This window comes from Buteo buteo, chromosome 20 (assembly GCF_964188355.1).
Source record: "Buteo buteo chromosome 20, bButBut1.hap1.1, whole genome shotgun sequence".
Classification (NCBI taxonomy): Eukaryota; Metazoa; Chordata; class Aves; order Accipitriformes; family Accipitridae; genus Buteo; species Buteo buteo.
In genome coordinates this window covers 24,923,317-24,946,813 of record NC_134190.1, presented here as the reverse complement: position 1 = coordinate 24,946,813, position 23,497 = coordinate 24,923,317, and the positions used below count along the sequence as shown (strand labels likewise).

Genomic DNA, 23,497 nt, shown 5'->3' with positions numbered 1-23,497 from the left:
TCTACTCACTTTAGTTTTTGTACCAAGAGACAAAAGCATCCTAAGTGGAAGGAAGAGAACCAAAGTTGTTCAGTTACAGCCTTGATGAGCTTAAACTGTTGGCGGAATTACAATACAGACCTTGCCCTTTCTGATGCAGTGTAAGGTTATGCTCTTGAAAAATACGTATCTACTGTCCACCAAGATAAAACTTTTCCTGTTCGTGGTAATGGGGATAGATAATAGCGCAAACTGAAAGTATCAGAGGTAAAAGTAAGAATGAGGACCCACTAGCAATCTACTACTTTTTCGCTTGGGGTATTACATTTTTGTCTAGTGCTGTATGTATTTACTGAAGACACAGAAGATACACATGTATTTAGTAACAAAATAGTTCTAAGCAGGCTGTATTAAACTCTCTTAATATCTGATATTGGCTTTATCAGAACCAAGAAGTTTTGTAGTTCATGTGCCTCTGCATACTGCTGTAGTAGCCTGTATTAGAGCTGCAAAATAACTTGATAATGTCAGTCTTCCGTTATGTTATTTTTACTGTTATGCAGCAGTTTGAGAGGACTCTCTTCTTTTCCAGTAGCCAGAGAGCAGGATTCCTCGCAACCACTGAGTTATGCTTAAAAGGGCAGCAAATGTTAATGTGGGTAGGACATAGATAATAACATGGATCTGCCTGGTTCATAATAGTGAGAGAGTAAGGTGCCAGGACGTGGAAGGGAAACAATTTTAGTTTGCAGTTCTTAGTTCTTGTCTTTTACTACCTATATATACATTAAGTGGTCTAACTGATACATCTCGCCATTCCTCCTCTGCTGCAGCTTTAATTTCTCGGAGTACATGTAACTACAGACCATGCTTTGTGAGGCTGGAATACATGTCAACTAAAGAGTGAAATGATAGTTATATCTTATACGCTTGGAAATTTTAGCCTACACATTTGGCAGTCTTACATACATTTTTACAAGTTGGAAAATGCATGTTTCTGAGTACAGCTGTCCTGTGTTGCACCAAAAAAGTGATTTTTTTTTTTTTTTTTTTTTTTTTTTTTTTGCTCAGTTGGGGAGTATGTAGACGTAGTCAGTTAGAACCTTTTAATAGTGGACTGCTATAGTCCTGAAGTAGTGGATTTCCCTGAAGTGTTCGGATTCATGTGTCAGTTGTTTAATTCTTTAAGCATTGCTTAACAGACTAAGTGAATTATTTCAGAGTTACAAACTGTTGGATATTGTAGAGGTATTAGATGATTGCCACAAGTGACATAGAGTAACATTTACCTGTGGCCAATCTGTGTTTGTGAAATACTGTTTACAGATGGTTTCTACTGGCAAAAGTACGTTGCCTTCTCTCTTCATTTTCCTTCATTGTTGCTTTATTTAGGCTCTGGAATGGATTCATGATAATGGAGAGTTTTATTTATCCACACATACTTCCACTGGCTCCAGCATCCAGCACACTCAAGAGCTGTTAAAAGAACATGAAGAATTTCAGATCACAGCAAAGGTAAAATAAATAAATAAAATTATGTAAGATTAAAAAAACCCCAAACAACTCAAATTCCCCCCCGCCCCGTCCCCCCCAAAAAACCTCAAGATTTGTTTACTTGCAGTGGCTTTCTCTCTGTATTTCTGCTGGGAACAGAATAAACCAAAAGATAATCAGAAGATAATCACTGTTACTGGAGCTTCATCAGTCCTATGTGTTGTTGATTTCTCATGACAGAATCATAGTGAGATAGCTTTAAAATATTTTTTTAAAAACCTACAAACCATGCAGGGCCTTCAATTTTTGCTTTCATATCCTCATGTCTGTGGATTACTGCATGTTCATTTAGGATATAAAATACAACAAGGCATAATATTATTTATCTGTGATTTAATTAGAAAACAGTAGAAAAATCAAAGCTTTACTTGTTAGGTTACTGATTTTTCTTAAAGTATTCTGTGATTCTGCTGTACCTTTTTGAGCCATGGCGGCATTATGTTTTTCTAGATCTCTGGAGGCCTATACAGAGATGCAGATGTCAGTTGTGAGGCTTACCAGTTTTTGCATGTGAAAGACAGGCAACTAGTGCGTGACTGAAGTACCTGAGCTTATGTAGCCTTGTTCGTCTCTGTGTTTTGTTTTGTCACCTGTTCAAACCTGTTTCCACCTCTTGGCTCTCTAGTCTTCGTAGAGAAATAACAGAGCCCGAGACAGTAAGCAAGAGTTTGTTTGTCTGAAAGACCACCTCAGAAGAGAAGAGTCATGGGGATGGAGTTGACCATGGGACATGTGGGAAGGGAGGAAAAAAAAAAAAACACCCAGAAAGAACAGAGATCACTTTTGCTTTTCAAACCGGGATTTTCTTCCGAGTTTTGTTCCAGCCTTTGTTCTGCTGGATGCCTTCCAGCATGCAGAGCACCGCTGCCCGCCTTGTTTCCTCCCAGTCAGCAGATGACGTGGGTGCCCCTTCTGAAAGGATGTTGTTAGTGCCACTCCCTTGGCGTTTCGGTACCTGTCGGGAGGATGCATTAGCCCTTGCTAATTCCGTAGTGACAAGAACTGCTCAGATGAGGAACCATCAGGAAAGAAAAAGAATTTAAAAAAAAAAAAAGGACAAACACTGTTTATTTTCCAACTGACATAAGAGTCAAGTTTTTATTGACTGTTTTGCTTAACTCCCTGTTACCAAGAGCCCTGACAGCACACTTTGCTCTGACATGGTATCAGAGAGAGAAAGAAGTGGAGGTGTAAACTCTTCCAGTGTGGATGATTTATGATATACATGAAAGTGCATAGTCTTGGGCAGCTTGTTAATTGGGAAAAGCACGTAGTTACAGATTTGGTGGTGGCTACTTGCTCTCTTAGTTTCTCTCAAACAACTGTATGACAACAAAACATAATATAAAAAAGACCTAAAGAATATAGTCTTAATTCATTAAAGTGTAAAGCATGTAAGAAGACTTATCTCCATCTCAGCACTTCAGTGATGTCTACACGTTGGTAGATCTTTGAGACTGTGGGCCAGGTCCAATACCAGGGCTTCAGTGGTAATAAAGAAAATATCCTCTTTGACATCAAACCCCCTTTGTATTGAAGCGAGGAGAATACCCATGCTCTTTTCAGCTTGCCTAGCAGAATTTCATCTCTGCGTTAGCTATGGAGCACATTTCTGAAAGAAAAAAAAAAAATCACTTGCTTCTAGTCATGTAATAATAAAACACTAGGAAACCTATATTCATTTTATGCTATTTTTATTAGGAAAAAGGTATCTGTTTAAAGGAGTTCTGGGAAGAGAGCGGAGGAAGCTAGCTCCTTTGATGGCTTCTCCAAATGCACTTAGGAGCAGGTTAAGCAAAATGACCCCCTTCATGACAGGTAGAGCTGGTAACTGTTCGATATTTTCCTGTTTTCATAGCAAACCAAAGAGAGGGTGAAGTTGTTGATACAGCTGGCTGATGGCTTTTGTGAAAAAGGGCATGCTCATGCAACAGAGATTAAAAAATGTGTCACAGCAGTGGATAAGAGGTACAGAGACTTTTCCCTGCGCATGGAGAAATACAGGACCTCTTTAGAGAAAGCGCTGGGTATTTCCTCCGATTCCAATAAATCGGTAAGAGAAATTTGAGTGTGATGACAGACAAACAAGCTTTGCTTGCATTTGATTTTAGCTATCGTTTTCTCCGGTCTCCTTCCTTAATCAATTCTTCCTTTCTTTAATAAAGAGCAAAAGCTTGCAGCTGGATATAATCCCAGCCAGTGTCCCTGGGTCAGAGGTGAAACTGCGCGATGCTGCTCATGAGCTTAATGAAGAAAAACGAAAGTCTGCCCGCAGGAAAGAGTAATAAGTTTATTTCTTTTTAATCAATAAGAATGCATAAATCAATCCTGATAATGAAACAACTGTCATGGCTTGTCTGGCAGCTTGGAAATTGGATAAATGGTAAAAAAAGGGTGATATTACTCAATAGGTCCTGTTGCCATTTATTCACATGCTCGTTCTCACAGATAATTCTAGCATGTCAGAATCTTAAACTTTCAAAGCTATGTTAGACTTCTTTTAACATGCTTTTCTTCTTTTTAGAAATGATGTGAAGTAAATGGGTAAGGGGAGGAGGGAGGACAACAGTTAAATGACTGTAGCAAGTGAAAAGCATTTGAGAAAAAATTGCATCTCCTTCCTTGTTTCTTTTTGCACTGGTTAGTAATGGAGGGATGTTACCTTTTACGTTTCCTTCATCTGTTGTGTCTCTTCACGTTTCAGTTCTCAGATTTTTCTTGCAGCAGTGGAAAAAGCAAAAGCTGATGAGGAAAAAGATGCATTCTGGTTATTATGCATTCATAATGATCTAGCAGACTGAGATTTGATTATTCTTTCTGTTGTCACCTAAGGTTCATTATGGCTGAGCTAATTCAGACAGAAAAGGCTTACGTAAGAGACCTCCGGGAATGCATGGATGTAAGTTTTCTTTTTTTTTTCACTAATCTTTGAAGACAGAATTCAATCCATTGCTTTCTGTTTCTTTCTGGCTTTAACAGCCGAGCATGAATGGTTTGCAGTCATAGAACCAAATTAAGTATCTTTTCTGCTTTTAAGAAGAAACTTAGAATTACATCTGATAACAGCCACTTCGGAATTCATCCTCTATGTTTTGCTTTTGTCAGTACTGAGTTTCAGCATGTGCTCCTTTCCCAATTCATAAATGTGTGGGGTCTTTTGTTTTAGAGAGGGGAGGGAAAAAGGAGGGGTTTACTTTACTTGCTTTGCTGGCAGTAGAGAAGAGCTTGTGTTAATTCTCTTATTATCTGTATCACATGTTCTGCTACTAGCTGACTTTTTGAATAGAAATTCAAAGAGATTCCATGGAAAAGTGCCCAGTAATTGTTACGCTGAAGCAAGTCATGTTCAGTGTTAGCTGTTGCACAAAGCATGAACTTCTAGACTGCAGACATGACCTTGATAAGGAATATCCTGAAGCATTAGAGGTTGTCAAGAACACTAGGCATTTTAAATTGTGAAGTCTCAGGGACACTGTTAAATTGTCACTTTTAGAACTTGGATTTTTATTGTCAAAATCACAAGGTATATTTGACACAACAGGTACTGTCACAATTGGAGATGATGATGCTGCGTGATCTTTCCCTGATTTCTCTCCAGGAATGCATGCTTACAGATACCTGGGTGCTTCTGTTCAGAGTTTATCATGACTTTTCATGCATCTTTTTTGTTCTGGGCAGACATATCTATGGGAAATGACAAGCGGAGTCGAGGAGATCCCACCTGGTATTGTAAACAAAGAACACATTATCTTTGGAAACATGCAGGAAATCTATGAGTTCCACAATAAGTGAGTGACTTATCTTCCATTTCCATATTACTGCTAACTCCAGATGATGACCTGAGGGATTTCCTAATGAAAATATTGTGCATATGAATAATGGACGCTTTTCCATAAAAAAATCTAAAGGATTTCTTCTCACATTGCTAAATTGTTTTGGTTATTGCTTTTCTGCAGCCAGGTAGGTACACTGTTAGAAACTGTCTTTTTCAGCCTCGGACATCTTTCAGCTTTTAAGAAATTATTTAAATACATTAAAATTTTGCTGTAGGTTTTCCAGTTGCTCTAAAGCGATGGAAACCACTGAACTCAACAGAATACAGATATAGCACAAACATCAATTTAAGACTCTCTCATTCCTCCGGAACCCTCATTCCTGATTTCCATGTGTGACTGCTAGTGGGAAAGAGTAGGGCTCTTAGAAGCTTCTGTGGAGGTGCCCCACCATTGTTACATTTACTTGAGTACGGAGCATGAAAGAGGCTTGTCCACTATGTTTCTTCATACTGGGAATGGTTCGTAGGCAGATCTGTGTACAGAAGTCTTGCTCTGAATCTTCCCTCTTTGTTAATTCATTGGTGTTTTTATTGGGTTGAGTAATAAAATATACCTGCCATATTCCAGAACCTGATTTTACAGTCATTTGTGTGCTTTCTGTTAACCTGAGCATCCAAAAAGCAAGTCGCCTTTGTTTTCTCTTGAGATGAAGGCTAAGCTTTTCTTGAAACTGAAACAGTAGGAAAGCTTCTTGAAGAACAACAGCAGTTATTAAATTTTTGTGTACTCTTATGTGTTAACTGCATGTCTGCTGGATCAATTTCTGATCTTCACATCAGAATTTGTATTGAATTACATTTTATATTAGTTCTGTTATTACACATTTTTATCTATTCCTGTTCTCTTTATTTTTTTAATTCATGCTGTTGGTATGAATTACAGCAAGTTTTCTAATAGCTTTTATTCACAGACAGTAGATCAATATCAGCTGCTCTAATGGAAATGTTTCACGTGCCTTGTACTATTTGTTTCTTTTCTACCCATAGCATATTCCTGAAGGAGCTGGAAAAATATGAACAGTTACCGGAAGATGTTGGACATTGCTTCGTTACTTGGGTAATGAAGTCAGACTTACATTTAGAAGTAACAAGGGAGATAGGAAGCATGAATGGATGGATTCTTGCTCTCAGGTCCCTTTTTAATTTGTAAAAGTACCTCTTCCTTCAAACTTGAGTAACAGTGTATGTATCTTTAACTGGGGGAAGAAAAAAATTAAGGCACTGCTGTCAGATGCTAATGCTTAGCTGCCCTTGAAGTTTATGCTAGTTGCCTAAACCTGCATTCGGGTTTGGTATCTTTGTCTTAGCTATAAATAATCGACTTCTGCATGCATTGCTATTGTTTTCAGTCTTACTTGCCTGATGTATTTTCTTATGCTGCCTATTCGAATGGGAAAATAATTCTGCATAGTTCAATTTCTTGAGAGAGAAGATATGTTTTCTGGTAACTGTGTAAAAACTTTGAGACAGAGATGATGCTTTCTGGTAACCTGTGTAAATTTGCATTTCTTTCTGCAGGCAGACAAATTCCAAATGTACGTTACTTACTGTAAAAATAAGCCAGATTCTACCCAGCTGATACTAGAACATGCAGGAGCATACTTTGATGTAAGTACTTTGTGTCCATCTTTAAAGTATGCCTTGGCAGTTTGAATCATATACTTGCAGTTATGCTGAGTGCCTAATTTCTTAAGAAAATGCAAGTTTCCTGGTACTAATGCTGCAATTCAGTGTCAGCTTAAGAAAATCAATCCTATATCTCACATAGTTAACTTATATTGCTCAGCTGGTCTCATAAACCTGTCAAATCAAATGTAAAAAGTCACAGTCACATATCAGAGCAGTTCAGAACTGGAAGCAGGTTCTGGCAGTAACAACTGAGACATGAATCTTCAGCTCTCACAAGCACATTCTTCAAATCTTAGAATTTTGATGTGCTTAGTTTGCATTGTATGTCATAAAGATGGAAGTCTTTGTTAAATTTTGGGAGCACCTTTAAATGGTAATTGTATGTAGTGGTAATTCAGTTGACTGCCGTTGTTCAGAGCTGCTAAACCAACCACCTTGCTTATTCAGTCCCAAGGTTACTTGGTCTATGTGTAATATTCCACTTAAGAAAGGACCAAAATGTAGCAGCTGTTAGAGGCTTTAGGGCGGAATTTTGGCCACGCTGAATGAGTTTTGGTCAAACATGTATTTACAGATGATTCAATTAGAGTGCTCTCTACCCCTTTTTGTTTCGTTCTGCACTGTGCTGAGCCACTAGCTGTGTAATGACACTACAGATTTTTTTTTAGAATTGTTTGTAGAAGTAGAGGGAAGGACGTAATGAAAAACAAACAAAAAATCCCTGAAGTTCTTGGGGTTAATTTCAAAAGTCTATCACTGAGGAGATGGGGATTCTAAATACTGTGAGGTAAAGCCTTTCTGTGAAGCCTCTGTTAAGTTTTCAGTGTTTTAAGAGGAGCAGGTAAGTTACAGGAAATCAGGCAGATATGACCAAAAAAACAAAAAATCAAAGAAAAATTTAGTAAATACTATTTTAAAAAATGACAAAGGGCTCTGCTAAAACTATGTTAAAGTAAGTTCTTGCTGCCACCTCCAAAGGAGCACCCTTTGCTCCCTCTGTTTTACCAGTGTATCCAGAGCTCTCCATCCCCTAATCCACCTGAGGTGGATTAGAAGTGTGAAGACCTAATTCTGTGCACAGGTAACTTCAAGAGCTTCCATTGATGCCACCACTGGAACATGTGAAAAAGCCATGTGTATCCCGTCTTGGGAATTTCTGATACCATAATCATGGTTAGAAAGCCTGTAGCTGCGGTGCATAGCTTGCTGTTTGAAACTACGTGGTTAAAAATCTATCCCATGCTGTGATAAATGGCAAACACTGGCCGTGAAGTTCAACCACGATCAGTACTTGAAATCTGTAGTTATCCCATCTACCTATCATCTAATTCTATTTTCCTCCTTTAGCTTTGTGGACAGCATTCTTTTTTTTTGTTTTTAAGTGGCCGTTTTGTTTTGAAGTGATCGGTAACCTCTTTCCTTTCGTTAGAAAATGTTATTTCGTGCTCCCCCTTGTGGGACAAGATGCTTTCTGTGACCATGAACAGTTATACTAGCAGGTGATGCGAAGAAACCTTCACCTCAGCCTTCCTGGGGTAGTCCTGGCTGTTCCCTGGAACACTGAAATCTGTTTTCTTTTCTCTCTTGCGAGTAACAAAAGAAATACAGATTTTTAATTAAAAAAAAGAAAAAGTTGTCGCCACATGTTTGATATCCCTAATCGTTGCTATTTGTATTTAGGTTTGTTGAAACACTTCACAGGTACCCTTGGAGCTAATAATCTTTTGTTTGTACAAAGTGAGCAGGCAGGTGCACAACACAACTATTTTCTGTGGCTGGAATATCCTGTCATCCTGTCTTTTATTTATTTCTCCTTGCTAAAATAGAATTTGTAGTTCATGTATATTATTGCGTAGCCCTCAAAGCTGTCTGTATCTGAGTGTTGGTGCTCACAGTCCTCAAATGTTCGCTTTTTTCATGTAGGAGATACAACAACGACATGGACTGGCCAACTCTATCTCCTCTTACCTTATCAAACCTGTCCAAAGGATAACAAAATACCAGCTTCTTTTAAAGGTCAGTATTCAAAGTTCTTCATCTGATTCTGCTGTTCTGAAGAAGGCAAAGCTCTTGCTGAAATCAGGAGGGCTGTTTTACTCTGCACTCTGAAACTACAGCATCCTAGGCAGCCTCAAATATTACTGCAGTGTTTTTTAGGAGACCATTGAAAATGAAAGAAGGCATAAATAAGTAACTTTTTGCCCAGACTTCTGTAAATCAAAAAAGATACCTTTCTACTAATGTTTACTGAGAAAATATAATTTGCATTTCCAGAGCAAAAAAGTAATTCATGGCCATATAGACAGGCACATTTTTGTAATGGCTCCTGCAACAAATTTTGGCAAGCCATTAGCTATGTTTATGGTATTAAGTACGGTAAAATATATACATTTTATAGATTTATTTATATAAAACTATAATATAAAATATTTATAAAATATATTAATGTAGATGTGTGTGTATATATACACACACTCACTGAGTACCTGTACAGCTGTTGCACAAACAGTTGTTACTTGTAGCGTTGCATGGAAATGTCAAGTAAATAGTAACTGTTAAAATAAACAAAACTTTTGGAAACCTGTAGTTAGAGCTTTCACTCAGTGGACAGATGTCTTGTTGACTGAGCAGCAGTGTTCGTGAGCTGTGCTGGGTCTCTGTTAGGTGGCATTGCTTGTTTTGCAATAGCTGCCTACAAAAGTACTGTAACTGATCTGTGTCTCCCCTTTTTACTTGAGAACTGCCATGGATGGTTGTTTTTAAAATCTCTGAAAAACATTGCAGGCTATTTCAGGTCAAGTTGCATGGAAACAAGTCTGTCATTTTTAACTGGAACATATTGTCTGTTCTCCCCTTGCAAAAAGGTGCAACTTAAGTTGTAAGTTGTAACTTACAGAAATTCTCTAGGCTGTGCTGTTTCAGAAATTTTGGGGTATTTATTCCAACAATTATTTTTTTTTTAATTTAAATATGCCATAGCCGCTACATAATTGAAGTGATGGGATAGATCGGGTTCACCAGTGTTTGCAGAGCCAGATGGCTTTGCTGCATAGTAAAATGGATTAATTTGGTGGTTGCTGGGTTTTCTTCTTTTTTTTTTTTTTCTTTTTTTTTTTTTTCTTTTTTTTTTCCCCTCCTATAAGATGAGAGATGTAAAACATGGAAGGGTGGAGAGCCCGAAACTTGAATGGTAGCGGAAACATTTTTACAGTTCTAGAAGTTCTGCTTATTTTTCCAAATGGTATGGAAGCTGCTCGTCTCTTGTGCCTCCTGGAGAATATTTAGTTACACTCACTTTTCTGTGGAGTTGTAATGCAAAATTTAAGTGTGATGTAGTGTTTTGCTGTGATAGTGGTATTTGCAGTTAAACAAAAATAGTGTAATGATGATTATAGTAAGAATCACCTGGCTTTCTCTTTAAAAAGGAAAAGGGAATTTAACCTGAGGGAATGAATTAAGTGGGCTTTTTGAATAATAGAAGGAACATAACATGCCCTTTTGGTTCCATATGCTACATTTTATCTTGATATTGTTCAGATGCTCAAAGGATGTGAGGAAGTTTGAATATCAGCGCAGGCGCTGTTGCATTAATATCTGTGGGATGTTAAATGGGCAGGGAGCTGCATCACCCTAAATTCCACTACAACCCTTCAGCATATTGCATTCTGTAATTTCTGTCCGTCAGTTAATGCTTGTTTGTATTCAGAAGTTTTGTCTGTAGGATGCTTTAGCTGTGCAGACCCAGAATAGAGTAATTCATGGAATACTTAAAATGAAACAGCATAAATCCTCTTTTTTAGAAGCAGTAGTGCAGAGCTGGTCTTTGGTGCAGCGAGGCAAAGACTGGCATGGGAGGCGGGGGGTCCTTTTGTGCTGTCCTGCTTTCCACCATCTTCATGACTTGGCAGCTGCGTTGTTCTGGGCCTTGACATCTGATAGCTGTGTCTGTGCTTATCAGAAAAAACATTGTCCTTAATGTAACTTCATATTAAGCAGATGATCTTGTTTAAATCAGAGGTGGTTAACCGAAAGCTTGGGCTGTTCCTTGAAGAACAGATCATGATAAATGCAAAGTATGCTGTCGTGTCATCGGCAGAGTAAGAATTCAAAAAGATTTTACAGGCTAAAAATGATTCTTTGCTTGTTAGAAGTACTATATGGTTGTCTATCGTATTACTGTAGAAATACGTGATAAAGAGTACTCATGTCTGCTCGTCTTGCAGGAGCTGCTCACGTGCTGTGAAGAAGGTAAAGGTGAGATAAAGGATGGCCTGGAAGTGATGCTTAGTGTGCCAAAGCGAGCCAATGATGCCATGCACCTCAGCATGCTGGAAGGTAGGATTCAAACTGGCTTTCCAATTCAGTCGTATGCTGTATATTAAATTTCTTTAACAAGTTCCTATATTACTATATGTTGAGATCTGATGACTGTGAACGTTTTCTTATCTCTGGGTTTGTATTTTATATACCTTTTATTTGGAGGTATATAAAATGCAAACTTGTCTAGGAAAAAGAATTGTGACAGACAACTGGTACAGTTTTGTTCATTTTTTAAATGTTCTTTCATCCTGATCTATAGCTCTGCCACTGCAGGTTTGAAAAATACGTTGGTTAACAAAGTTTTCCACTACTCACCTAAAATGTAGTAGGTGAATGGTCAGATATGATAGCTTCGGCTACATTTTCCAACCAGTATCCTTGGCTGCTTTATGTGAGGCGCTAAGTGTATTAGAGGTGATTTTGCTGATTTATGTATCAAATAATTGTCTCCAAGAAGTTTGTCGTTTTCACATCTGTTTGCTGCCTGTTCCATAACAGACTTCTGGTTGAAATGAAATGTATCTTCTGGCAGTAAAATGTCAGCATAAGCCAATTTAGCCTGAGCCTTAGCCAGAACAGCATAATCATGTTCATGGCAGACAGTGGAGGTTGGATGTAATTGCTTCTATGTGCTTAGAGCAACTTTCTGCTAAAATCTGTTTTGTAATTGGCATGTTCCCATGTATGATGGTGCCATCATATATTTAGTAATAAAAGTGTTTTTCTTTGGCATTTAAATTTTTTTGAGATAGAAGCAGAGCTGCCTTACCTTGCAGTTGCTGAATAAAGACTCATAGGTGCTTTTAGTCAATATTCCTTTTCTTTCTCTCTGCCTTCTAGTAGGAAAATGGAGCTTGTCACGGAGTTTCCAGTATCGTGCAAGTTACTGTAAATTTCATCGTAGTTTGACATGTGATCCTTGATCACGTGAATGCTCAAAACCACTTCTCTTCCCTGATTTTTATCAATAACAATGTTGGTCAGTTTGCAGGATTGGTTCCAGATGTTTTGTTCAGGAGATGTTGTTAGTATAAATGCTGACCGGCTTTGGTAATAATCTTTTAACACTGGGAATGTGACTCTGGAGAATATCCTAATCTTTAACATAAGTTGGTTTTATAACAAATCATGCATGTATTGTTGAGTCATCCCATGTTAGGCAAATATAGTGAGTGAGCACATTTCCTCTGTATGTCTCTGGAGGATTTTGAATGAACATCCTGATGCAGCTTGCCTCTGATGCTCTCCGTGCCATTGCCCTGTTTGGAACAGTGAGAACTCGTGTTTTCTCAAGAAGGATGGTGCTCTTCTGTTCAGAGAATATTGGCAAGCAGTATTTATTTAATATGCAGCTTAATACCACTCAGAAGAGTATGGTAGACTAATTTCTGCTATTCTGCAGCTCTAAAGCTGTGTATTAAACTGGGAGAACACTGTACCGCTACAATAGAAGTAAAATTGTTGATATTCTCAATCTTCATCTTTACATTATGTCTCAAGTAATCCAGCTGTGATTTCTTTATTGTGGATCAGTGCTGGAGTGACTCAATGGCAGGCTGATCACCTGGCAACAGCTCCAATCTGCCATCTTTTTTCATCCTCTATTGGAACATGTTTGTGTGCTCATTGCATACATGGTGGGGAAGGTGTACCACCAGAAAAGGTGGCATTTGGGAGCTTGCCGATGTCAGAACAACCTGATGTGCTCTCTGTGTCCTTGCAAGTTTCTCGCTTTCTGCAGTGGCAGAAAGCTTATAAGAGAAATCTTTTTCATCATGGAAGAGGTTACCAGAAGCTGACATAGACAGATCTGTCATTTGTTGGTGAAATATTGCCAGAAGAGTTGATAAACTTCTTAACGGTTGGGTATCTAAATTTAGACAAAGACTTGAGCTACAGTTACGTTTAGTATATTGCAATGTTGAAATCAAGTCTTGGTTTTAGTATTGCTTCCTTGGAATCCCATCTTTTGCAAGCTCTATTTGGGGAAAAAAAATAATCATATCACTTAATAAACAGAAGCTGTGCTTTTTAATTTCCTCGTATTATCAACTTTTCATGGTGAACCTTTCCTCTCCCTGGGTTTTTAGGCTTTGATGAAAATATAGAATCTCAGGGAGAGCTCATCCTTCAAGAATCCTTCCAAGTGTGGGACCCAAAAACTCTAATTCGAAAGGGAAGAGAGAGGCACCTTTTCCTTTTTGAGATGTCCTTGGTTTTCAGTAAAGAAGTAAAGGACTCCAGTGGAAGGAGCAAGTACATTTACAAGAGTAAACTGTTCGTAAGTATGGCAGAACAAGTGATCATATTTAGAAAACTGTCTAGATTAGACTGTGACTAAGCTCATGTGATTTAAACGTGCCCAAAGAACTTGAACAACTATTATAGTACCCTGAAAGAACAACCTTGGAATGTGTAGACCGAATCTTTTGTTTGCTGCTTTGTTATGCATTTGAGGAGAAAGAGTAGGCTGAGAGCAACTACAGAAGGCTACCTGTCAATCTTGATGTGTCAGGACAAAGGAAAATCAAGATTAGGCTGGACTGATTTTGTCTTAATTGTGTGTGTGATTGCCGGATCTTTAAGGCTTATTTGTATAAAGCAGAAGGATGGAAGGAGCTGACAAGCTGCTTTCATCTTGCTTGTTTGCTATTGCTGTTCTAGTAATATGCGTGTTAAGGATTCATTTTGGTGGATATTCTACACATACTGATCTGGAAAGGCAAGAACTCCTTGTTATGGAAGGTTCATGCCAAAATTTCTATTAAGACTAGTAGTCTTACAGTAATGTCTTGTAAATAAAATGATAGCTCTTTACGGGTCTATTGAAAGGATGTAAAGATGGAAGTGTTTTTCTTCCCATTTAAAAAAAAAAAATAAATAAATCCACTCTTGCTTTCCTCATCCATAGCATGTATGCTTTACAAAATGCGACCCTGGAATTCGTATCCTTACCTTCCTGTCTCATTGGATGACTTGGGTGAGAGCAGTATTCACACTCTGTAAATTTAGGTAGCCAAGTGAGAAGACGGTCTCCCATGGCTTGCTTTGCATCTGTTGGAGGCAAGATTAGCTTTTCTACCAGACAGTTTAGAACAAGTACTTGAAATCACTTTACTTCTCAGAATCCCACTCTAAAAGACATTATTCTTCTATTGATCCTATTGGGCTGTATGACTAAGTCTAGATGGTATAAATACTGAGCCTTTTCTTCCTGCTTCAGCTCATTTTCCTTTGTTCTTTCCCCCTTCCTACCTCCGTGTCCAAACTGGTAAAGCAGGTTGGTTCAAAAAACCTCTTTTTTCTGTATCTTACTTTGCATATTTTGTCACTTCATTTCCAACACTTGCTCTCCTTCCTGATATAAGGTAGCTAGCAGGTAACACAGCTGCAGCTGTTTTGTTGATCACACCTTTCTTTGGTGCTCTCAAGAACATGAAATACAAAAAAACTTCTGATGTACTGGAGGGTAACATCAGCTGCCAAGGCATTACGTGGGAGGGGAGACAGAGCTGAAAAATCGGTCCCATAAGCTTGTCACATCAGTTCCTCTGGCAGGAATTTAGTAAAAGCCTTTGGTCCTAGAGAAGCTGCTGGAAATCTTGAAGAGTCTCATTGTGCCTCCTTTTTAAAATACAAGCATACTTTTTGTCTTCATATTCTATTTGGCAAAATATCCTGTAGCACAGCTTACTCTTATAGCAGTTCTTATCATCTGATCTTTAGAAAAGGCATTCAGACAGATTGTTGAAAGCGTGCGTGTTGTTTTGAGCTAAAGATCTTTTCTGCACACTCTCCTGTCTCCTGAAGATGGTTTTGCAAAAGTGAGGTTCTTCTCTTTGCTTTGGGCATGATGACCGTCGTGATTTCCCCAGCACAGGATAGCCAATGGCATGATTTGTATTAGTGGAAGAACGTGTTAATGAACTCCTTTGGCAACAGATAAAATGTCCAAGAGCAAATGCCTAAGGAGGGCTATGGGACCAAGGCAAGCAGGCGTTACTTTGCCAGAATACCAGTAACTTGGCAGTACAGGGGCTTCCTCACCTGAAGGTGGTTTCTGTGAATCCAGTAACCCGCAACAGATTTCTCTTCCGTGAGTTTGTCCTTGGACCTCCTGCGGGCTTTTATCACTTACGGTGTCCTTTGCAAAGAGTTGTATTGCTCAACTATATATGGGGCACAGGCCAAGCTCCCCGTGTTGGGTTTTGAACCTGACTCCCTCCACTAGTTTCACTTGATGCCTACCGGTATTGAAAGGGACAGTCAACAACATATGTCCGCTTTGCCACTCCTTACTGTCCAGACCTCTACTGCATTGTCCCTCAGTTGTCCCTTGTAAAATTAATAATATTTACAAGCGTACCAGGGCTTCTGAATTTACTAGGCTTTCAAAAATAAACAACATTAAGAATTGTACTATCTTGCCTGTTCAGACTTTATATTGGGCAGTGCAGTAGGGTATATTTTCTTTGAATTACGTAATGTAATGTTGGATTAAGTATTTTACAAGCTTTTTAACACACACAGGAGTTGTGGTGAGTCAAGTTTAAAATGCATCACAGGCTTTTAAGTATTTCAGTGAAGAAGAGTCCATTTTACCAAAAAGAGATGACAAAGCTGAAAGGGTGGATGTGTTGGCTTGGGGTTTTTTTAGAAAAAAAAACAACACCCAAACCACCAAACAACAAAACAAGTTGGCATCAAAGTGTGAGACAAGAAAAAAATTACCTTTACTCAGGTACTGCATATCCAACATCTCGTGTAATGAACTGTGTATGTGCTAGTCATGATGTGTATGAGGGGAAAAATACAGCTTCTAATAACATAAGAATGCTTAGCAGCTGTCTTTTGGAGTGAGGGTTCTCGTGGTTTGAGCTATGTTTCTTAGTTTGTAATTTTTTTTGGAGCAGAGCCTATATGAATTGTTTAACTGGAAGCCAATTCACATGATCGAGATGTTGTTCCAGTTGGAAAGTGAAAAACATTTTGGATGATAATTAGCTATTAAGGTCTGACATTAGAACATTCCCAAAGACTGATTGTTAACGTAGCTGTCTTGCAAAATTCTCCAGGGAAACTGCATTTCTGAATTATTTCATTTGTTTCAGAGGGAAGGAAATGCACTATGAAAGGCTGCTTTGGCAGAAAAGAGATCAGAGTTTTAGAAAGTATCAGGAGAATTCTTAAGCATATCTTATCTGAGAGAAAACATAAAAATCAGTAACTAGTGAGTGTTCCCTGATGGAAATCAACCAGGAGAGAAGCCAACACTTATTTTTTACCAAGCACCTTTTTTAGAGTTAGAAGGCTTTTATTGTTAAGTCAAAAATGTGAAATAAGCAATTTGGTATTCAGATTATAAATGCTATTGTCTATTGTTACTTTACAGGAAAAACTGTTTAGCTTGCAGTTCTTCCTTTTTTGAAGAAACCCCACCACTGCCACCAGAATAAAGGATTCTCTCTAGCATATGAGTTAGCCTTAAGCTTCTAAAAATCTCTTTAAATAGCAGAGCTCAATTATTTAGAATATAAGCATCCCTTTGTGGCTTCTGAGAAAAAAAATGCTGTGTCGTCCTAACAATTTTTTTCTTAATTCCAGACTTCCGAATTGGGTGTCACAGAACACGTAGAAGGAGATCCCTGCAAGTTTGCTCTATGGGTTGGAAGGACACCAACTTCAGACAACAAAATTGTTCTCAAGGTAATCTTAGCAGATGTGCTTGTACAGTCTCTACAAAGTCCTGTAGTTGTTGTTCATACTTGGTGGGAAGGCAACAAGTGATGACTTTTCCTGCTTTGAAAGGGACAGCTGCTGACATAGTTTTCCTTTGTGTGTGGAAGGGATGTGGTATATACATCTAACTCCAATGGGTTGACAGCAGAGGGGAATCTGTGTGGTCTACTGAAGGATTAAACAAACTTCCTTTCACAAATCCGAGTGGGAAGATGTTTGCTCCCATGGACTTCTGAAGTCTTGAAGACTTCAGCCACTAGCTGATGGAGCAACTGATATGCCACAGACAAATCATAGCATCCGTGTTACATTTCACGCCCAAGTCATTGCCGCTTGTTGGTGATACTGTTTTTCATGGCCTATATTTTTATGCAGAAATCAAAACACTTCAAAAGATTTTATGTCTTTCTGTGGGCTACAACTTTTTCTGAAGATACTTGCTTTTGGATGAGAGTGCATGCAATGCCTATACATTTTGTGTCTGGGGAAGTTACAGGTGTCAGTAGTGTTCTTTGCCTAGCTGGGAGAATGGCTAAATTCATTTTTCCCCACGACTCTGGCATGTAACCTGGGACCTACTCTTTCAACTGGAGAACTCTTTTTGTAATACCGCAAGCAGTTAACAGGTAATTTGACATATTTTGAGGACTGTGTCATCTTTGAAACTTTTCTTCTGCATTTCTTAGCTGTGTTGAGCTGAGAAAAAGTTCATCTTCCCATTTACAGGTTAATACACCTACTGTTAAACTTGTTTATGTTTTCACAGATATTTCTGGTGATTATTCAATAATACCACTTAAAAATGGCCAAATTTACATGTTGCCACTCAAATTTGTATGTTCTCCTAGTGAATTATAGGCTAAGAAGAGCTCACATTAGTTTTCTGACAGCAGTCAGGGAGTGCAAGGAAATGAAACTTAATATCACTGAATAATACAATTTGTTCAGTCTTAACACTCCCATAATGTCACAGACAGTGCTTTGCAGCCTGAAATGATCCTCCCAGGGTAGAGCAGTATAAGGGGTTTTGTTTAAGGTCTCTCTACATAAGATCACTTGAAGGTGTTCCTGTTCTCTTCTTTAATTTGAGCATAGGATATTTAGACAACTTGTATGGTATATGAAGCTTTTCAACATTTTTGTTGTTTTGGGGAGGTTTTTTATTATTTGTTCGTTTTTGAAGGTTGGAAACTAGCACTTCCCTAGCTCATTAGTATTACAAGGAAATTCCATGAAAACCTAAATAAAAGATACAACAAAACTTTTTGTTTGGCTTCTTTTCCTAAACGTGGTTTTTTTTTTTTTTTTTTTTTTTGTAAAAGAAAACAAAGATCTTTTTCCTAATGGTTCATCTGTTCCTTCAAATTTCTCCATCCCTTTAGAATCCCTGGTTATTAAATATTTATAGTATATTAAATATTTATAATATATTCAAAGCCAATTATTTCAGGAGACAGCATCTAAGAGAAGTAGGAAGTTATATATAATAATTTTTTTAGATCTGCAATAATGTTTATATTTAATAGCATTTCAGGTGCAGAGTTAAACTGGATTAAACAATCAGATTACAAGTTGGGCAGCTGGATATCACGTCTTTTCCAGGGTATCTCAAAAAGACAGATGATACGTTGTAGGCAGTTGTTAAAATACAATCCCTAAATTAGCTCTCTGCTTCCAGGTGTGTTTCAGAAGTGGGAAGAGTAATACATGAAATGTGTTGTGGAAGTATATGGGTTGCAGTATAGGTTAATTTTTCTTTCAGCATTAGTAGATTATTGTATAAAGTTAGAATTGACCTAAAACGTAGCATGAGTTTAAAATACCAATGTTCAAGGTGTTATTACTGGAATTCTTTAGGTATCTATAAGTCAGTCCACCCTGTCTTGCATGAGATGCATACAGGTCTTTAGCCTTCAAGTTATGAAAGAGGAATCTAAATCTAAATATAAAATAGAATATTTTTTAAAAGAACAATATTAATAATGTTGAGAAGTGTAAAGTAGTGTTGGTGATAAAAAAATTAAGACAACTAGCTTGAATTTCCTTTTCTCTGTTCAGGTTGTCAAAAATGATTCACAAAGTCATTCTTTATGCCTTCCTCTTTGTGTTTATTAGCTGACTGTATGTGTGGATCTTCTCAGCTATAGTAGTCCATTGTGGGGGTTTTGTTTCTTTTGCATATCAAAGGCATCCAGTATAGAGAATAAACAGGACTGGATCAAACATATCCGGGAAGTGATACAAGAAAGGACCATTCATCTGAAAGGAGCGTTGAAAGAGCCGATCCACATCCCCAAAACCGCACCAACAACAAAACAGAAAGGAAGAAGGTAAGTAGTATTTAAAATAATCAGAGATCTCTAAGTACACAACAGCACTCTTTCCTCTGTAGTGTTGAATTTCTAATGACTTTTGGTGAATTGGACAAAAGCAAGAGTCATTTTGGCCAGCTTTACCTTACAATTAATTTCCAGTTTCCTGCAATGCTGAGTTTGTTCAGATTTCTGCTCTGAACAGTCTCTGACTTGTGTACATTCAGCCATTATGGAAGGGATTTGGAGCTGCAGTGCAGGATAGCTGTACCTTTTAGATTTTTACAATTCTGCATGTGTTATTCAGGTCCTTGGTTTCCTTTCATGGTGCTCAAAATGTGTGACAATGTTCTGCTTGTTAGCTTTGGCTAAATGGCTGTGCAAGTTTCTTGCCATAGTGGCTGGTTGGTTGTTGCCTTAATTCTACGTGATGTAGAGCTTGAGCAAATGAATCTGTTCTCTTAAAGCATAGAACAAAGAATTAAGTGCTCAATATTTGATTTTTGCATCAGTTAGTTTGTCTGGCTGGTATCTGTTGCCACACTGTCTAGGTGCCCCTTCTTTAGAGTTGCAAGTAGGGAACTAACACGTTACACACACAGTGCTAATGTTGTAATGAAAACTGAATTATTTGCAGAGACGGCGAGGACCTGGACAGTCAGGGAGATGGTAGCAGCCAACCTGATACTATTTCAATTGCCTCACGAACCTCACAGAACACGCTAGACAGCGATAAGGTAAGTTTCCCAGGTGTTGCTCTGTTCTGCGAGCAAATGATTCATCCCTTAGTGTGAGTTAGCGTCCAAGATTAGTACTTAGTACCTTCAGAGAGGAGGCGTGGAAATATTCTCTCTCTTAAAAATAGCTGTGCTGGAGGTCGGTGGTTGCCATACGGTTACCTTTGTGAAGGAAAAATACTATCCAGTGTTCATGGGTTAGAGAGTAAGAGTGTTCACTTCATGCATGAGAGCTGAGAGAAATCACCATATTAAAGAGGAGTAACCCACAACACTATCATATGATACCAGTGCTACCGTTTCCTTTCCTCCGCCTCTGCCTATAGATTCTGGCTGGGTTATCCCATAAGGATATCAGAGCCAGAGTTTCTCATGGGTGGAAGAAAGATAGGCATCAAAAGAGTAAAAATTCTTATGAAACGTGTGTTACTTTGGAATTGAAAGAAGATTTCTGGCAAGTGAGAAGTATTAGGGCCTTCGAGGGAGGTAGAGATGGATAATAGTTTGTCAAATAGAGGAATGAATAAAAACATAGAAGCTGTGTACCAAATTAGTTGAAAACATGGTTAGGGATTTCTGGCCTATTACCTCATTGGCGAAAATTATTCTGATGAGCCATGCAAAACTACACAGGTAAATAACCAGTATATTACAGGGCAGCTAGGTGAATATGTTCTCAGAGTAATATTTTGACCATTCCCATGGTCATCTAAAAGAGGGTTAGATTTCTGTATTTTTGCATGTTACTTAAACTCTGTGATTTGATTTTTGTCCATGTAAAGAATAGGAAGACAGAAGAAGGGAAGTATAAGGTGCTTAGGGTTGCTCAAAATAGCCTATGTTTTGACCTTGTGTATTTGTACTGAAGTTGGTCTGTAGTTTTGGTGGTGGTTTCTTCTAAGGATATCTGTGAAAAAAATAGTTGGTTAGAGGGAAAAAAAAAAGTCTTTCGATGACTCTTGTTTTGCTATTTTATTCTTTGTATTCTTACTTAGCTATTTAGTGATTTACAAAAATTGTATTGTGTATACTAGCAAACAGTTCATTTTTTATGCATTTGTAAGAGTTTAGGTAATCTATCACACTCAAGAGCAAGACATGCTCTCTCTGATTTCCCTGATTGTTGGCTGGAATGTCAAGCTGTGTGCACGCAGCCTGGCTAGACTGTGCTTCAATTCAAATGGAGGTGATGCAATCCATCCCTGCCATGCACAACCGCTGCCCCTTTTCCGTTGCTTGTGGTGTACTGTTTACTGGGGAATAGCATGGATTGTCTCCTGTTGCCCTTCACGGTACTATTTCATGCATCATGTGAGAATTGCTAAGAAAGTTGGCCAAGTGGAATGCCCTCAGGATTGTCTTCCAACCTGACATGAGGAGGAGTCTTACCAACAACCTGTTCAACAGGAGTTATAAGTTAAAAGAAGGAGGAATGGAACGCTTTCAAATATTTTCCTGACAAATTAAGTTTTAAATTTGGTTAGTGTTGTTTTTAAAGTATTTTTGAGTTCTCACGTTAGCGTATAAAATTTTTGTTAGACTTTCCTTTGACAAGAAAACCAAACTGAAAACTGGGAGACTCCCTGGAAGTTACTTGTACTATGTATTTTATGTCCAAGGAAGGAATTTACTGTTTGTGCACTTTTTAAAAGTGTGTGAATTAGCAGAGTAGCTTTGTTTAATGTTTCTATTATATGTTTTGGTTTGTTAAATACAATAAGAGAAAATTTTTAATCTGTTTAAAAATACAAAGTAACAGTAACAGGCAGAATACCAGTGAAATCTGTAGGCTATCTTAACACTCTTGCTGAATCTGAAGTCATCTCTCACTTTGTATGTTGAAAATTCATTAGTTGCAGTCCATTTGGGGTTTAAAGTTGACTCCGTTTTCTCGGCCTAGAAGCTTGAAGTGTGTATGAATGTCTTACAGAGATGGAATAAAACAGTTTTATGGATTTTAGGTGCTGTTGATGTGGTTAGCCAGATGGAGCAGCGGAACTCCTCAGTTGAATTTGGAGCATGTCTGAAACTGAGCTGGGATTCCAAATTGAGAAACATTCAAAATATCAAGTAATTTAAAATAGTGTTAATCAAGTGGTAAAAATGTTTAGCGTTACTTATTATGCTGTTGCTGAACATTTTTCTGTTCACGTGTATCTACTGTTGTGATTAAGAAAAGACAAAAAATACCAAACACGTCCTACTAATCAACAGCCAAGTAAAACCATTGTTTTAATTTCTCCAATTATATGTTCAGACAGTTGATTCTTTTAAAATCAATGTTTTGGTTAGAAGTGCTAAGCTGTTATACAGGGAGAATATCAAGAATGAAATCCTTTATCTAAAACTCAATTATCTTTCTCAACTCCTCAGAGACACACTTTGAAAGAGCTAAAAATCCTTAGCTTTGGTAGTAAGTGCTTGAATATTGTCCAGATGAGCTTCTTCCCTTGCGTCCTGTTTCCTGACATAATTGGAAATGCCTTAACAACAGAGAATAACTTCATGATTAGTTCTTTTTCTTCTCCACCCTGGCTTTTTGGGCTAGAATTGTAACTTCTGATTGTTGGCTCCACTGTTGCATGTTGCTTTTCAGTAATGACTGGGATGATGCAGTAGATCATATGTTTATAAAGCTGACATCCTTCCCAGCTTCATGTCATCTGAAAGCTATATTGGCAAATTAAAATTCAGAATCCTCTTGGCAAATGGGAGAAATTAATTGGCAAAATACCATGCAATTTCATAGGAGCACATTTGAGCTAATGTGAATAGGTGGAAATAGTTAACAGCGAGAGTATTGAACAGTTCTTGAGAAGATGATCTAGAAGCTATAGAGGCTCACAAGCTGTTTATTATTTTAACAGTGTGATATAATTATGGGGGGCAAGAGGGGAGCAGTCCTATATTGGCTTGTAGAAATAGGATGCCAAGCTGCAGCAGCAAAGTCCTCATACTTTACTCAGCACTCCTAAGGCCTCTATTAGATACCACATCCAGTTTTGAGTACGGAATTCTAGCAAGTTAGTGGTCCATTGGAAGAGTTCCAGGGGAAAGAAGAAAAAAGAAAAAGACTATTAGGTGTCTACCAGACATAACTTACAAGGCAAGATAAAGAGTTGAGACTAATGAGTCTAAAGAAAAAAGGCAGGAGGAAGAAATTCAGGTCTTCAAGTGTGTAAAAAGCTACTACACAGAATTACAGAACAGTCTTTTACCTGTATTTTCAGTGGATGGGATGACATCAAAGGACTTATCTTTAATAAAAAATTGCAATAATATTTTTTTATGGGTATGAAAATGTGAAGCCCTAGAGCAGAGTAGTTGCGAAGGCTGGGGAAACTGCATAACCGGAGATCTTTGAGAGCAGTTTGGATAAATGTTAATCATGA

General features: G+C 38.0%; 1 protein-coding gene across 4 annotated transcripts in view; it reads left to right on the top strand.

Annotated features, from left to right (window-relative positions):
• The window catches only part of TRIO (trio Rho guanine nucleotide exchange factor), a 256,719-nt gene that overhangs the window by 158,433 nt on the left and 74,789 nt on the right, over nucleotides 1-23,497 (top strand). For all 4 annotated transcript variants that reach the window (XM_075052205.1, XM_075052204.1, XM_075052206.1 and 1 more), the window contains exons 21-33: nucleotides 1,372-1,494; nucleotides 3,392-3,586; nucleotides 3,699-3,814; nucleotides 4,366-4,432; nucleotides 5,212-5,321; nucleotides 6,356-6,425; nucleotides 6,887-6,976; nucleotides 8,921-9,013; nucleotides 11,221-11,332; nucleotides 13,408-13,598; nucleotides 16,922-17,023; nucleotides 19,244-19,386; nucleotides 20,006-20,105. In XM_075052205.1, the coding sequence (XP_074908306.1) occupies nucleotides 1,372-1,494; nucleotides 3,392-3,586; nucleotides 3,699-3,814; nucleotides 4,366-4,432; nucleotides 5,212-5,321; nucleotides 6,356-6,425; nucleotides 6,887-6,976; nucleotides 8,921-9,013; nucleotides 11,221-11,332; nucleotides 13,408-13,598; nucleotides 16,922-17,023; nucleotides 19,244-19,386; nucleotides 20,006-20,105 (1,512 nt within the window). The remainder of the gene's footprint in view (nucleotides 1-1,371; nucleotides 1,495-3,391; nucleotides 3,587-3,698; nucleotides 3,815-4,365; nucleotides 4,433-5,211; nucleotides 5,322-6,355; nucleotides 6,426-6,886; nucleotides 6,977-8,920; nucleotides 9,014-11,220; nucleotides 11,333-13,407; nucleotides 13,599-16,921; nucleotides 17,024-19,243; nucleotides 19,387-20,005; nucleotides 20,106-23,497) is intronic.